Source organism: Enhydra lutris, unplaced genomic scaffold (genome assembly GCF_002288905.1).
Source record: "Enhydra lutris kenyoni isolate GAN:26980312 unplaced genomic scaffold, ASM228890v2 scaffoldscaffold10, whole genome shotgun sequence".
NCBI classification, from domain to species: Eukaryota; Metazoa; Chordata; class Mammalia; order Carnivora; family Mustelidae; genus Enhydra; species Enhydra lutris.
In genome coordinates this window covers 7,539,070-7,554,541 of record NW_019154094.1, presented here as the reverse complement: position 1 = coordinate 7,554,541, position 15,472 = coordinate 7,539,070, and the positions used below count along the sequence as shown (strand labels likewise).

Sequence of the window (15,472 nt, the reverse complement as noted above, 5' to 3'; positions counted from 1 at the left end):
CTCTGCTCTGGGCATGGAGCCCACTTAAGATTCTTGATTCTCTCTCTCCCTCTCCCTCTGCCCCTCCTCCTGTCCTTGCTCTCTCTCCACCCCCCCAAGAAATAAATAAGCCAAATCTAAAATAATTTGATAGCATATAACTACATATCCAAAGCCAAAGGAACCATCATGTACTGATGCAAGAAAAAAAAATCTAATAGTTCAGCACAGGAAAGAGCAATTACTTCACTGATGGAACCATTTTCTAAGATTAGCTAAGGTAATGAGCTGCACACATGTATTATGATATGGGTTGCATAATCATTGCTCAAAATAGCTTAAATAGGGACGCCTGGGTGGCTCAGTTGGTTAAGCAGCTGCCTTCGGCTCGGGTCATGATCCCAGTGTCCTGGGATCGAGTCCCACATCGGGCTCCTTGCTCATCAGGGAGCCTGCTTCTCCCTCTGCTTCTGCCTGCCATTCTGTCTGCCTGTGCTTGCTCTCTCTCCCTCTCTCTCTCTGACAAATAAATAAATAAAATCTTAAAAAAAAATAGCTTAAATAGCTCTCTGTGACTCCCCTCTTAGGTCAAAGAGAATAATTAGCTGGACTGGAAAAAAAAACTGTGAGCTTATAGAAATATGTAGGATTTGCATCTTAAAGCTATGATCTAGAATTTAACAAAGATTTTCCCTACTCTGTATGAACTGTAAGCATTTTTTTTTCTTTTTAAGAAGTAAAAAGCACAGTGCTCTAGGTTTTTATTGAATTAATAACTGTCTTCAGGAAGGTGTTAGGAAGAAAATAAACTATCCAATAATAAAACATACAAAAAGCAATTAGAAATCCCTTAAATATATACTACTTCTGCGGCACATTCACCAAGTTAGCAACGGCAGGCCCACTGCACGGCTGGCAGACACAAATGTAAATACTTCAGTGGAGTAGTAGAAGGGGCAATATCTCAGTGAGCCTTGTCAACAGCTGGCTTTTAACTCCTATAGGACCTACAAATGGTACCACACAATGTAATACGTACCTCAACATTGTCTTGATTTTGCTCCCTGCTGTTTCAATAGTAATTGCTCCAACCAAAGTGAGTTTCTAGATGTTGGGCAGTGTCTAATTCTCACAGGCCCCATAGTCCCTAGGCCCAGTGCTGGACACAGAGCCGCTGCTCAGTTAACACACATAGTTGAATTTACATTGTTTTTATAATCAGAAAATTGGCAAAAGGAAAAAGACAAGGATGGGAGAGCAGTGAAAAGAAGGGAGGAGAAGGGGAAGAAGCTATGGAAGTAACTCTATTACTAATTAATAGGTAGGGAAGGGTTTTCTATGAAAACAATATAACTGTAAGATCCTCAGTATCAGAGTATATAACCTGAAAACTTACCCAGAGCCAGAGGGAATACTGAGCATCTCTTTGATATTCCAGACATTAAAATTCATTTCTTATGGTTAACCCTATTAAAAAGAGAGGAATATTAATTTAAAAGTTTAAGATAGTGTAACTTTCCCCCAAAGATTACTTTACTGGTAACTATTATATGTAGATAAGGACATTTCAGCAACTATATTCCCATCCATTTGGTGAAAACTCCCATTATGTGTGTCAGAAACAGGTATTTTCAGGGCACCTGGCTGGCTCAGTCAGTGGAGCGTGTAACTCTTGATCTTGGGGGTTATGAGTTTGAGCCCTGTGTTGGGTGTACAGATTACTTAAAAATAAAATCTTTAAAAAAATAAAATAGGTATTTTCTGTTATTAAATTGCATACAAACCCCCTCCTTCTTAACACCAGGGAGAGCCTAGTCATCTGTGAAACAGTAAATTTGCATTCCATCTTGTTCTCTTGTCCTTTTCTCTTGCCATCCTATTCTATTAATAATCTGCTTTTAGGAAAAGACCAATAGACTTTATTTTTCATTGCCTGATACAATGAATGACTCAATCTATAACCTCTCCCAAAAAGACGAGTTCTCCCCAGATCAGAGGATATGGGAATGCCAAGAGTACTGCGGAATTTGGGCAATAAAGAAGCTTGATGAAGAGTGAGTGCTTTGGGCAAAGTGTTTTCCCACACCTCTTATGAGCATACCTCTTATTGCCTACTGTGCTCATTGCCAACCCAACACATTGCACATTCATTATTATGATTGTAGAGCCTGGATTTTATGAAACAAGCCCAATTTCTAAATTTTGTTTCCCTGGTGTCACAGACATTCATAATTATCAGATTATATAATACCACTGAGAGCATCAGAAAATGAATCCCACACAAACAGAAGGCATATGTGACCAACATCAAATACTGTCCCAACAGAGATCAAGATAAACTGAATCACAAGTTCTGAATAAATATAGACATTTTAGTATACTTTTCATAAAATTTAACCTTGTTTAGATAAATCTGTTATGTTGAAGTTTTTTAATTTTTTAGAAAAATAGATGGATTGGAGTGTTTATAACCACTTATTTTGCAAGAATATTAAGCATAGATCACAGGGATCAAGGGGTGAAAGTTATTATCATTTACATAACCCTGCTATGTGTTGGGCACAGTGCTAGATATGTTGCAGGAGACAAGGTCAATGATTTTGTGAGGCAGGTGTTGCTATCCTCACTTAAAAGTTTGTAAGGACGCACATGGACTAAATAATTAGTTCAAGTTCTATCCAGATTTGGAGGCAAATATGTTCTATACTAGGTCAACCCATTACCAAAGGCCATGCATGTTGTCCTCTCATTTCTCAACACTGGCTCTATCTTAAATACGTTCTAGAACCAAGAAAATTTGTGTTTCTCCCTTTTTGAGCAGCTTGGTAATGACTTGAAAGGATATGACTTTAGAGGAATAAGATCAAGGTTCAGATCCTGACACCTGCATTTATACTGTGAACTTGGGCAAATTAGCTGACCTCTCTCTTTTTTTGGGTTTTTTTCTTTTTTAAGATTTTATGTGGGGCTCAAATTTATAAACCTGAGATCAAGAGTCACATGCTCTACCAACTGATCCAGACAGGCACCCCAAATTAGTTAACTTCTTTGAATCCCAGTTTCCTCATCCGTTAAATGAAGACAACACACCTATCTTTAAAAGTAGAGATAGGGATTCAAGAACATATATATACAGTGCCTGGATATGGATACTGGTACTTTTTAGGGGCTTCTTAATTACCTCCTCAGAGACTGTGGCTTCACTATTTTAAAACAAATCCATGGTCTCCTGGAGACTTTGACATTCACCTACTCTCAGTTCAAAGGACTCTCATATGTAACACACCAAGTCTCTCACACTCACTTAGCTGAGAAGAATAAAGTTGCTGCAAGGTTGGGACTAAATACCAGAGTTAATTATTTTGTTTCAGCACTCCTGAACACGGTTTAGACTGTGTAGAATACCTTCAAAGAAGTTCAGTGTAATATTAATATCCATGATGCAAATAAATTAATATTTCATTGAGATGAAAACTGAAGAAAATTCATTTTAAAAACTGGAAATATTGTCCAGGCAGGTTCATAAGTGAATTTTACCAAACATTTAAGAAAGAAAGTATGCCAGTTGTCTAAAATCTCATCCTAATACCAAAACCAGACAAAGATACTGTAAGAAAAGAAAACCACAGACCAAGACCTCTCATGAACATGGGTGCAAAATCCTCAACAAAATATTAGCAAATTGAATGCAACAATATATGAAAAGAATTATATATAACCGAGTGATAATTATTCTAGACATGCAAAGCTATTTCAACATTTGAAAATCAAATAATGTAAACTGTCACAGACTAGAGAAGAAAAATCATATGATCATATATTTGGGTATTAAAAAAACATTTGGGGTGCCTGGGTCACAGACACAGGTTGAGTGTCTGACTCTTGATCTCAGCTCAGGTCTTGATCTCAAGGTCCTGAGTTTAAGTCCTGTGTTGGGCTCCATGCCAGAAGTGGAGCCTAATTAAAAAAATGAATTTTTAAAAAAAGCATTTGACAAAATCCAACACCCATTTATGAGAAAAACTCTCAGCAAAATAGGAAATAGAGGGGAACTTCCTCAACTTGATAGAAAACATCTACACAAAATTCCAAAGCTAACATCATACTTAATGATGAGATACTAAGTTTTCCCTCTTAAGATCAGGGACAAGGCAAGGATTCCCCTTCTTCTCTCAGTACAACATTGTACTAGAAGTTCCAACTAATGAACTAAAACAATAAAAGGAAATAAAAGGTATATAGATTGGAAAAGAAGAAGTAAAACTATCTTTGTTCAAGACCACATGACTTTCTATGGAGGAAATTCAAAAGAAGTAACAAAACAACTCCTGAAACAAAGAAGTAATTATACCAGTGTTGCAAGATGAAGATTAATACACAAAAGTTAATCACTTTCCTAAATACCAGGCAGTGAACAAATGAATTTGAAATTAAGCACAAAATACCATTTATATTAGCAACCCTAAAATTCTAAGTATAAATCTAACAAAATATGTATAAGATCTATATGAAGAAAACCCCAAAATTCTGATGAAAGATATCGAAGAAGAATGAAATAAGTGGAGAGATATTCATGTTCATGGACAAGAAGACTCAATATTGTCAAGACATCAGTTCTTTCCAACTTGATCTATATATTCAATGCACTCTCAATAAAAATTTGAGCAAGTTATCTTGTGGATATTGACAAACTGATTCTAAAGTTTATATGGAGGGTGCCTGTGTGGCTCAGTGGGTTAAGCCTCTGCCTTCGACTCAGGTCATGATCTCAGGCTCCTGGGATCCAGCCTCGCATCAGGCTCTCTGCTCAGTGGGGAGCCTGCTTCCTTCTTTCTCTGCCTGCTGCTCTGCCTACTTGTGATCTCTGTCAGGTGAATAAATAAAATCTTTAAAAAAAATAAAAAATAAATAAAGTTTATATGGAGAGGCAAAAGATCCAGAATAGCCAACACAATATTAAAGAAGAAGAACAAAGTCAGAGAATTGACACTACCCAACTTCAAGATTTACTATAAAGCTAACTAATCAAAATAGTGTGATACTGGCAAAGGAACAGACTAACAGATCAATGAAACAAAATAGAGTGCTCAGAAATAGACTCACTCAAATACAGTCAACTGATCTTTGACAAGGGAGCAAAGTTAATAAAATGAAGAAAACATACTCTTTTAAACAAATTGTGCTGGAACATCCGGAGATCCACATGCAAAGAAAATTTAGACACAGACCTTATACCTTTCACAAAAAATTAACTCAAAATGAATCATAGACCTAAATGTAAAATTCAAAGCTATTAAAAAAAAAAAACTCTTAGAAAATAAGATAGGAGAAAATCTAGATGACCCCTGTATTTGCCAACGACTTTGTAAATACAACACTAAAGACTTGATCCATAAATGAAAGAATTAATAAGCTGGACTTCCCTAAAATTAAAAACTTCTGCTCTGTGAAAAACATGGTCAAGAAAGTGAGAAGACAAGCCACTTACTGGGAGAAAATATTTGCAAAAGACATCTGAAAAAGGTATCCAAAGTATCCAAAATATACAAAGAACCCTTTTAGAAAAATATATTTATTTTTTTAAGTAATCTCTATACCCAATATGGGGTTTGAACTCATAACCCTGAGATTAGGAGTCACATGCTCCACTGACTGAGTCAGCCAGTTGTCCCAAATATACAAAGAACTCTTAAAACTCAATAATAAAACAAACAACTCAACATATATCCATATATCCGTGGAATAGAAAAGAGAGCCCAGAAATTAACCCATGCATAATAGGGTTGATTAACGTATGACAAAGGAGCCAAGAATATATATTAGGGAAAGGAAAGTCTCTTTAATAAATAGTGCTGGGAAAACTGGACAACCACATACCAAAGAATGAAACTGGACCCTTGTCTTACATCACATATAAAATCAACGCAAAATCAATTAAAAATTTAAGTTTAAGACCTGAAACAGTTAAATTCCTATAGGAAAATATAGGAACAAGACATCAGTCTTGGCAATGATTTTTTGGGCTTGACACAAAAAGCAAAAGCAACAAACCCCAAAATAAACAAGTGAGACCACATCAAACTGAAAAGCTTCTATACAGCAAAGGAAACCATCAATAAAATGAAGAGGCAACCTGTGGAATGGGAGAAAACATTTGTAAACCATATATCTGATAAAGGGTTAATACCTGAAATATATAAAGGACTTGCACAACTCATAGAAACAAACAAACAAACAAACAAACCAATTAATGGGCAGAGGAAATGAATAGACATTTTTCCAAAGAAGATACACAAATGGGGGCGCCTGGGTGGCTTGGTTGGTTAAGCGGTTGCCTTCGGCTCAGGTCATGATTCCAGGGTCCTGGGATCGAGCCCCGCATCAGGCTCCCTGCTCAGCAGAGAGCCTGCTTCTCTCTCTCTCCCCCTGACTGCTGTTCTGCTTACTTGTGCTCTCTCTCTGTCATATAAACAAATAAAATCTTAAAAAAATAAAATAAAATTTAAAAAAAAAAGAAGATACATAAATGGCCTAAGGTACAGAAAAGGTGTTCAACATCACTATTCATCAGGGAAATGCAAATCAAAACCACACTGAGGTATCATCTCACATTTGTCAGGATGGCCATCATCAAAATAACAAGAGATAAATATTGGTGAAAATGTGGAGAAGAGGGAAACTGCATTGCTGGTGGCAATATAAACTGGTGCAGCCACTATAAAAAATAGTATGGAGTTTCCTCAAGAAATTAAAAATAGAATGACCATATATAATCCAGCAATCCTACTTCTGGGTATATATCCAAAGGAAATGAAAACAGGGTATCAAAGAGACATCTGAACTCCATGTTCACTGCAGCATTATTCACATAGTCAACATACAGAAACAAACTAAGGGTTTCTCAATGGATTGAATGGATAAAGAAAGTATGGTGCATGAACACACACACACACACACACACACACACACACAGGAATATTATTCAGCCATGAGAAATAAAGAAATTCTGCTATTTGTGACAATAAATTCCACGGTTCCATGGATGGAACCTAAGGGCCTTATACTAAGTGAAATAAGCCAGACAGAGAAGACAAATACTCCATGGTTTTACATACATGCGGAATCTTAGAAAGAAAAAGGAAAAAAAGTCAAACTTATAGAAACAGAGAGTAGAAAAGTGGTTGCCAAAGGCTAGAGGGTGGGGGAAATCAAAAGACACTCATAAAAGGGCACAAATTTTTAGCTGTAAGATGAATAAGGTCTGAGAACCTAATGAATAATGTGGTGAGTATAGTTGATAATGCTGTATTGTATAATTGGAATTTGCTGAGAGAGTAGAACTTAAATGGTTTCACCAAATAAATACACACTTACATATATAAACAAACAAGTGATCTATGAGGTGATGAATGTAGTAATTAATTAGATGGGGGAGATCCTTTCACAATGTCAAATCATCATGATGTACACTTTAAATATATTACAATTTTATTAGTCAACTATATCTCCTGAAGGTGAAAAAAAACCCCACCCAAAAACCTAACAAGAAATGCCCAAAACCTATGTAAAGAAAGCTATAAACCATTCCTATATAATGGGAAAGATATATCATGTTCATTGATAGAAAGAATCAACATCACAAAGATGTTAAATCTATCTAGGTTAATTTATAACTTTGAAATGTCCCAATAAAAATACCATCATTTTTTTTCTACAGGGAGAAAACTGATTATAATGCTCATTTAGAAATGAAAACAAGCAAGACCAGCCAGGAAAATTCTAAAATAGAAAGAGAAGAAAGAGAAGGAGGGGAAAAAAAAAAGAAGGGGTGGGGGAAGCCAGCCCTACCAGGTATTAAAAACATATTATAAAGCTTCTACAATTTTACAGCATTATATTAGTATATGATTAGATAGCCAAGCCAGAATAGATTATAACAATAGATCTAATTGAAAGTGGAAATGTATATGACTACATGATAAAAGTAGCATCTCAAATATATTGAGGAAAGACATTTTATTTTATTATTTTTTTTAAGATTTTATTTATTTATTTGACAGAGAGAGATCACAAGTAGATGGAGAGGCAGGCAGAGAGAGAGAGAGAGGGAAGCAGGCTCCCTGCTGAGCAGAGAGCCCGATGCGGGACTTGATCCCAGGACCCTAAGATCATGACCTGAGCCAAAGGCAGAGGCTTAACCCACTGAGCCACCCAGGCGCCCCAAGGAAAGACATTTTAAAAAGTAGAGTTGAAGGGCTCCTGGGTGGCTCAGTGGGTTAAGCCTCTGCCTTTGGCTTAGGTCATGGCCTCCGAGTCCTGGGATCGAGCCCTGCATCCGGCTCTCTGCTCAGCGGGGAGCCTGCTTCCCTCCCCGCCAACCCCAGCTGCCTCTCTACTTGTGATCTCTCTGTCAAATTAAATAAATAAAATCTTTTTTTTTTTAAAGTAGAGTTGAGGGGTGCCTGGGTGGCTCAGTTGGTTAAGCATCTGCCTTCGGCTCAGGTCATGATCTCAGGGTCTCAGACTGAGCCCCATATCTGGCTCCCTGCTCAACAGGGAGTCTGCTTCTCCCTCTCCCTCTGCCCGTGTTCCCTCTGCTTGTGCTCTTTTTCTCTCTCTTTCTCTAAAATAAATAAATAAAATCTTTTTTTTTTTTTTAAGTAGAGTTGAGGGGTGCCTGGGTGGCTCAGTCAGTTAATTGTCTGACTGATGTTTTTGGCTCAGGTCATAATCTCGGGGTTCTGAGATTGAGCCCTGAGTAGGGCTCTGCATTCAGCATGGAGTCTGCTTGTCCCTCTCCTTCTTCTTCTCCCCTAGCGCTCTCTAACATAATAAAATTTTTTTTGAAGTAGAGTTAATCGAATAGTTACATGAAAAAAATATTAAGACTGAATCTAGTCCTTTCACCATACACAACAAAATATCCAGATGTATCAGAGATCATAAAAAATAAAATCATAAAAGCACTGGGGCTGGGAGGGGGTGGGGAGGCTGATAAATTCCTCTACAACCTGGTTGTGGGGAAAACTTTGATTCAAAATCCAAAAGTAATAAAACACCTATAAATTTGACTACATAATTTTTTTTTAAAAAGGTTTGAGAGAGTGATTGAGTGGGAGGGAGAGGGAGAGAGGATCTGAAGCAACTCCACACTGAGTACAGAGCTGGACATGGGGCTTGATCCCAGGTCTGAAAGATCATGACCTGAGCTGAAGTCAAGAGCCAGGCACTTAACTGACTGAGCCACCCAGCACCCTGACTACATAAAATTTTTAAACAAACATTGGCTCAGATGGTTAAGTGTCTACCTTCAGCTCAGGTCATGATCTCTGGGTCCTGGTTGAGCACTGCCTCAGGCTCCCTGCCTAAGACATACACGCCAATAATTCACACCCAGCTTTTGGTCTTGAAATACCATTCAACACTAAAAGGAACCACGTCTGGGGCAGGAAATGTGCAAGATGAGTCTGGGACATCTTGTTGTCCCAGAGAATAAGGAAGTTATTAGACTACCAGGACCAAAGACTTCTGAAGACCTAACTTAAAGGGTCTTCCTCTGTTAAATATATAATTACATTTTTTTAAAAACCCTCATCAGTCACTTTGGAGGATAGGCAACCAAGTTACCATTTTGAAAACTGGTAGGATAGGCAAAAGAATCAATCATTTATCTTACCTTTCTAGAATAGATATACCTCAAAATAACCAACATATAGATGGTAAGAAAGTTCTTCTTTATAGAAGTATTCCAGCTAATAAACATGGAATGAATGCTAGCATTAGATTATCATCATTTTGGAAGTCCAATGAAAATAATGAATCTAGGCAATGATCATCAATGGCTGCTAAAAAACCATGAGGTAAAAGGCTGATGAGGAACTTTATAATGAATAGATGAGGCTTAAAACACCTAAACCTCTCAACTGATCTTTTCATCATGAAGAAAGATGCCAGCCCTAGTAAGAACCCCTCGTTGCAGTTCAACAGGGCTGCATTACCAATGCCAAGCATTACCAAAGAAGTAAGCATACTTGCTAAAAATATTGAGACAATCTTGTTAAGCTTCTAGGTCTAAGGACCAGTTTACAGAAAATATAGGGGTTAAATGGAACCAGAGGAATGTAATCAGCAAAATCCAGAGTGGTTAATTCTATAATTTAAATGACTAATTCTTTTAAAGCATAAAAGGCAAGGGGCGCCTGTGTGGCTCAGCTGGTTACGCGTCTGACTCTTGGTTTCAGCTCAGGTCATGATCTCATGGGTCGTGAGACCAAGACTCCAGTCAGGCTCTGTGCTCAGCGTGGAGTCAGCTTAAGAGTCTCTCTTCCTCTCCCTCTGTCCCTCCTGCTCATGCGCTCTCTCTCTCTCTCTCTCTCTCTCTCAAATAAACAAATATTTTAAATAATCTAATGTTTGTGCTTTGCTTTAAAACAATGTAGATAGAATGGGGGACCTGGAGAAGGTTACAGACTGCCCTAGGTTATTTGGTAAAACTAGGTGATGGGCAGGTACACTGGAGTTCATTCATCCAATGGTTTCTACTTCTATATGCTTGAAATTTTCCACACTAAAAAATTAATAAGTAAATGGATAAAAATACCTTGTATTAGCTGAAAATTCCCAAAGATGTTACCTCCAACCCAGACCCTTTTTCTGAAATTTACACTCCTATATTCAATTGCTGATCTGACAACTCTACCTCGGTGATTAATATATACCTTAAACTCAACATGTCCAAAACCAAGATCATCTTTCCCCCAAACATTCTCCACCTTAGTCTTCCTATTCCAGTTAATGGCAACTCCATCTTTCTGGTTGCATGGGCCAAAAATCTAAGAGTTCTCTTTGACTCTATTCTCACATTCAATCTGTCAGGAAATACTATGGTTAATTCCTTCAAAACATATCCAGAATCGGTCCACTTCTCATTCCTTCCACTATAGGAAGGATACCCAGTTAAATTTGAATTTCCCAAATATTGCATGGAACACACTTGTACTAAATAAATAAATGTGTGTGTGTGTGTGTGTGTGTGTGTGTGTGTGTGTGTAGTTTACCTGAAATTCAACTTTAACTGGGCGTCCTATATTTTTATTTGCTAAATGTGACACTACTCTACTGCCACCAGCTTGATTACTGGAATAGCCTCCAAACTGGTCTCCCTGATTTCACCTTTGTCCCAACTTTATAGACTCTTCTTTATGAAGCAGAGTTCAAACCTTAAGTCAGATCATATTATCCCTTTGCTTCTACTCTACTCAAATACAAGCCAGAGCTCTCAAGAGTATCTTCAGTGTCTCCCATCTCCCCTTAGCCTTGCTTCTTCCTCATCTACACCCCATTCCACACCTCTTATGGGGCTCCTCACTATTGTTCTCCCTTGCTGGGCACACAACCAGTTTCAGGTCCCTTTCCCATACTGTTTCCTCTACTTGGTTCACTCTTCCCTCAGATAACAGCGTAATAGGCGAAACCACCTCCACCACCTCCAGGTGTTCCTTTAAATTATCTATTCAAAATTGTACACCTCAATATTTACTGTTTCTCCCTTGCTTTTTCTCCACAGCACACCATTATTCTAATAATTATATATCTTATTAATTTATCTTGTTTTGTCTACTGCAGCATGCACAACCAAGCCTACTATAATGTAAAGTCAAGCCCTTTGAGGATAGGAATTTTTGTATGTTCTGTTCCCTACTATACCCTCAAAATCTAGGCACAAATAGAAAATATTTACTGTTAAACGAGTTTTTTTTAAAAAATGAGAACTTAGGGGTGCCTGGATAGCTCAGTCAGTTAAGCATCTGCCTTTGGCTCAGGTCACAATATCTGGGTCCTGGGATCCAGCCCTGCTTTTGGCCCCCTGCTCAGCAGGGAGTCTGCTTCTCCTTCTCCCTCTGCTACTCTCCTCTGCTTATTCTTTTTCTCTCTCAAATAAATAAATCTTTTAAAAAATGAGAACTAAATTAGGACAAGTGAGCAAAACTTTACAAGTATCCACAAACTGAAAAATACATACGATTTGTTTTCAATTATTACATTTCATTCAAATCCCTAGATCACCACAGACTTATTATTTTAATAAAGGGGAAGAATTTAAGGAAATATAAGCTCTTATGTTTACTTGTTAATTTTTTTTCCCCATCCACACTTGTGAAAATTTCTCCTTCTAGAGTCTAGATTTGGAATCTAGATAATTTTATACACATCACTACAAGACCATTATTCAAGACCATTATTACTACATCTAGAAGATAAATCCTCTATCATCTTCAATTTCTGTTTATGCTGAGAGAGGAGAATAATTTATGCAGTATATGGCTTAGGGTTTAGAATAACTACATTGGGGGTTCCAAACTTAACTTACTCTTAAGAGTTTTCATAAATGTGGTTGGAAAAATTCCATGGTTGCTCCCCTATGTCTAAGGACCACATGGGGCTTGATGTGCTCAGCCTCAAGTTTATCTGTTCTCTGTGCACTTACCCATCACCTACTACCAATATAGACTTTTAAATTCCCAGAGGGCAGAAATCCCCTCTGCCTAAACCTGTCCTTATAGATGCTAGTAAGGAAGAGGTAGTCATGCTTAGGTAGGACACTAGTTAAACGAAAACGGAGACGCACATATTACAAACTTTCAAGGGCAGGGTTCTTCCTCCTCTCATCCCCCAGTCCAATTAGAAGAAGCATAAAAGCAGAGGAAAGGTTGGGAGGGCACATGGGTAGCTCAGTCGGTTGAGGGTGAGAGCCTTGGTTTTGGCTTGGAGGGTGATCTCATGGGTCCTGGCATAGAGTCCCTGGCCTCCGCGCTCAGTGGGGAATTTGGGGATTTTCTCCCTCTGCCCTCCCCCCAACATCACCAAAATAAGTGAATTTTTTAAAGGGGGGCGCAGAGGAAAGGCTTAAGTGCATGCAAGGAATTCGACTGTCTCCACAGGGAGCCCTGGCAAGGTGGTAGGCAGGGGAGGAAAAAGCGGGCTTAAGAGAATACCCTAGGGGTCTCAAAGAGCACCCCTCACCATGTCTTCAACACAGAATCCTAAAGCCACAGTGTGAGGTCCTCTACGTGCTCACTCTGGCTCCTCCACTAGGTCGCAGAAAAAAACCAGTTCTGTCCCTCAGATTCTGCGGCCCCGCGGGCCTTCAGGAGACCCGCTTCAACCTCACGCAGCCATCCTCTCATCTTCATCTCTTTTCAACCAGGAGACATGTTCTGGACTCCTAGACTAAATCATTTCAGGGTCCTTTCCAGAGGCCGCCAAGGGATACTGCATAACAATAAAGGCAAACCCCAGTCGGTTTCCCTGGATTCCTGTTCACCCCGACTTTCGGAGCCAATTCTCTTCCTTGAGTCTCCTAATCCCGGACTCGGGGTAAGAGGCTGTGGAACCCCGCGAATCTGACAAACACAGCTCTCCAAGGACAAACACAGAAAGTAAGTCTCCCTGAACACCCAGAGCGGTCTTTCGTCACAGGGAGAGAATGACAGGCTAGGAACTCCAGCACAAGGATCAAGTAGACAAGCCAGCGTCCCAAGAAACTCCTCGAGGCCCCCGGAAATCCCGAACCTATAGTAAAGCCCCATAAGGTTCCCCAACCACCCCCCATCTTCACCCCACCCTCCCCTCCCTGCTGTCTCTAACCAAACCCCTCCCTCCTCAACCTCTGTGGGCCGTCGCGCACCGCAAGCGCCCCACCTGGGGCGTCTCTGATCTCGCCTCGAGGCCAGTCCCGCCGATGTTGCCTGAGCATGCGTGATCCCACCCCCAGGGCCTGATCTCACCAATGAGGGTTAGGCACCGCCTCTGGGCCCGCCCCCTCCGCTGCTCGAGATGAACGGTTCTAACAGTTTCAAAGGTTCTAACGGTTTTAACGGTCCTAACGGTTTTACCGGCAGGTTCCTTGGCTTGGCCGGGTGGCCTACCTCTCACCGCATACCGCTGCACGGCCCACGTGTGCCTCACAAGATGTACCCGCGCACCTCCACAGTCACACCCCTGCTGCCACCCGCACCCCAGCTGGCATCCCCTCACCAATGCAGACCTGCTCAGGAGTTACCTGACCCACCCTGCTGTATGTGGAGTGGACTGGGTGCCCAGGGGCTAGGGCACCGGCTGGGGCCCAAGAGATCCTAACAAGACCTGGGTAGGGAAAGCCGCTGGGAGGAGAGGGGCCGTGGTCAAAAGGGGACACAGAACTGGCAGCCTGGTGGGGAGAAAAAGGCAAGAAATAGTGCAGGGAACCCGGTCTGCTAGATACTGAGACAATCTGAGGGCACGGTGGGCAGGGGCAGAGGGGATAGGGAGGAAGGGTCTGTGTAACTCTGTCTCTGATGGTTATAGATTGTTTTTAAAGCCATGAAACAGATAATGAAAGAGTATGGATGGAAAACAGATTGTATTGATCCCCAGGACACACAACTTTATAGAGGCCTACATAATGAAAAAGCAGCAAAAGACTCCAAACAGGTATGGTCAGGGACAGAAGAGGGACACCCAAGAGAGAGAGGTGCTTCCGCCTCCTGGACCATCCTTCAAAGAGGAGCTATGTTGTTACTAGTGGGAGAATGGAGGTGTGGAGGTCTCAGTTCTTGGATTCCCCATGAAAGACTTATATGAGGATCCCCACTCGAATAAAGGCTGCCAGAAAGAAAATAGAAAGCACAAAGCAATTTATTAAGTTTAAGATGGGAGAGTACAGGGCGCCTGGGTGGCTCAGTGGGTTAAAGCCTCTGCCTTCAGCTCAGGTCATGATCCCAGGGTCCTGGGATAAAGCCCCACATTGGGCGCTCTGCTCAGTGGGGAGCCTCCCTCTCTGCCTGCCTCTCTGCCTACTTGAGATCACTCTCTCTGTCAAATAAATAAATAAAATCTTAAAAAAAAAAAAGGATGGGAGAGTAGGCGGGCTCAGAGATGGGAGCTGTTCTGGGGTGAGGGGGGTCTTTTTATGTTTGCAAATTATGGGTCACAGCTAGGGAGATCTCTGACTGAGGTTGTTTCCAAACAATCTAAGGGACTCCTCCAACTGGTTAGGAGAGGGAGTTTTGAGCCTTATAGGTTCTATTTTTTTTTTTAAGATTTTACTTATTTATTTGACAGAGACACAACAAGAAAGGGAATGCAAGTGGAGGGAATGAGAGAGGGAGAAGCAGGCTCCCACCAAGCAGGGAGCCCGATGCCAGGCTCAATCCCAGGGCCCTGGGATCATGACCTGACCCAAAGGCAGACGCTTGACGACTGAGTCACCCAGGCGCCCCTGAGCCCTACAGGTTCTTGCTGGAACTGTCATGACCATCTTGCCTCACTGAGGGTCAAAAATCACAATGTAAATATAATGAACGTAGGGGGTCACCCTGGAGCAGAGGTTGAAAAGGAGAGCACATGTTCTGCATCTGTGGTCTCTTCATTCCTTGGGTTTTGGAAGCAGTAAGACCAGGATGCTAAAAGCCATGAAGTTAGGATGTTGTGCCCTCAGGCTTCTAATGGGTCA

At 40.4% G+C, this 15,472-nt stretch overlaps 1 protein-coding gene across 1 annotated transcript in view; it reads right to left on the bottom strand.

Annotated features, from left to right (window-relative positions):
• LOC111144352 (coiled-coil domain containing 36) overlaps positions 1-1,431 on the bottom strand; it is a 29,573-nt gene extending 28,142 nt beyond the window's left edge. The window contains exon 1 of the mRNA XM_022498612.1: positions 1,376-1,431. Coding sequence (XP_022354320.1) covers positions 1,376-1,431 — 56 coding nt within the window. The remainder of the gene's footprint in view (positions 1-1,375) is intronic.
• Between the last annotated feature and the right edge of the window lie 14,041 nt (positions 1,432-15,472).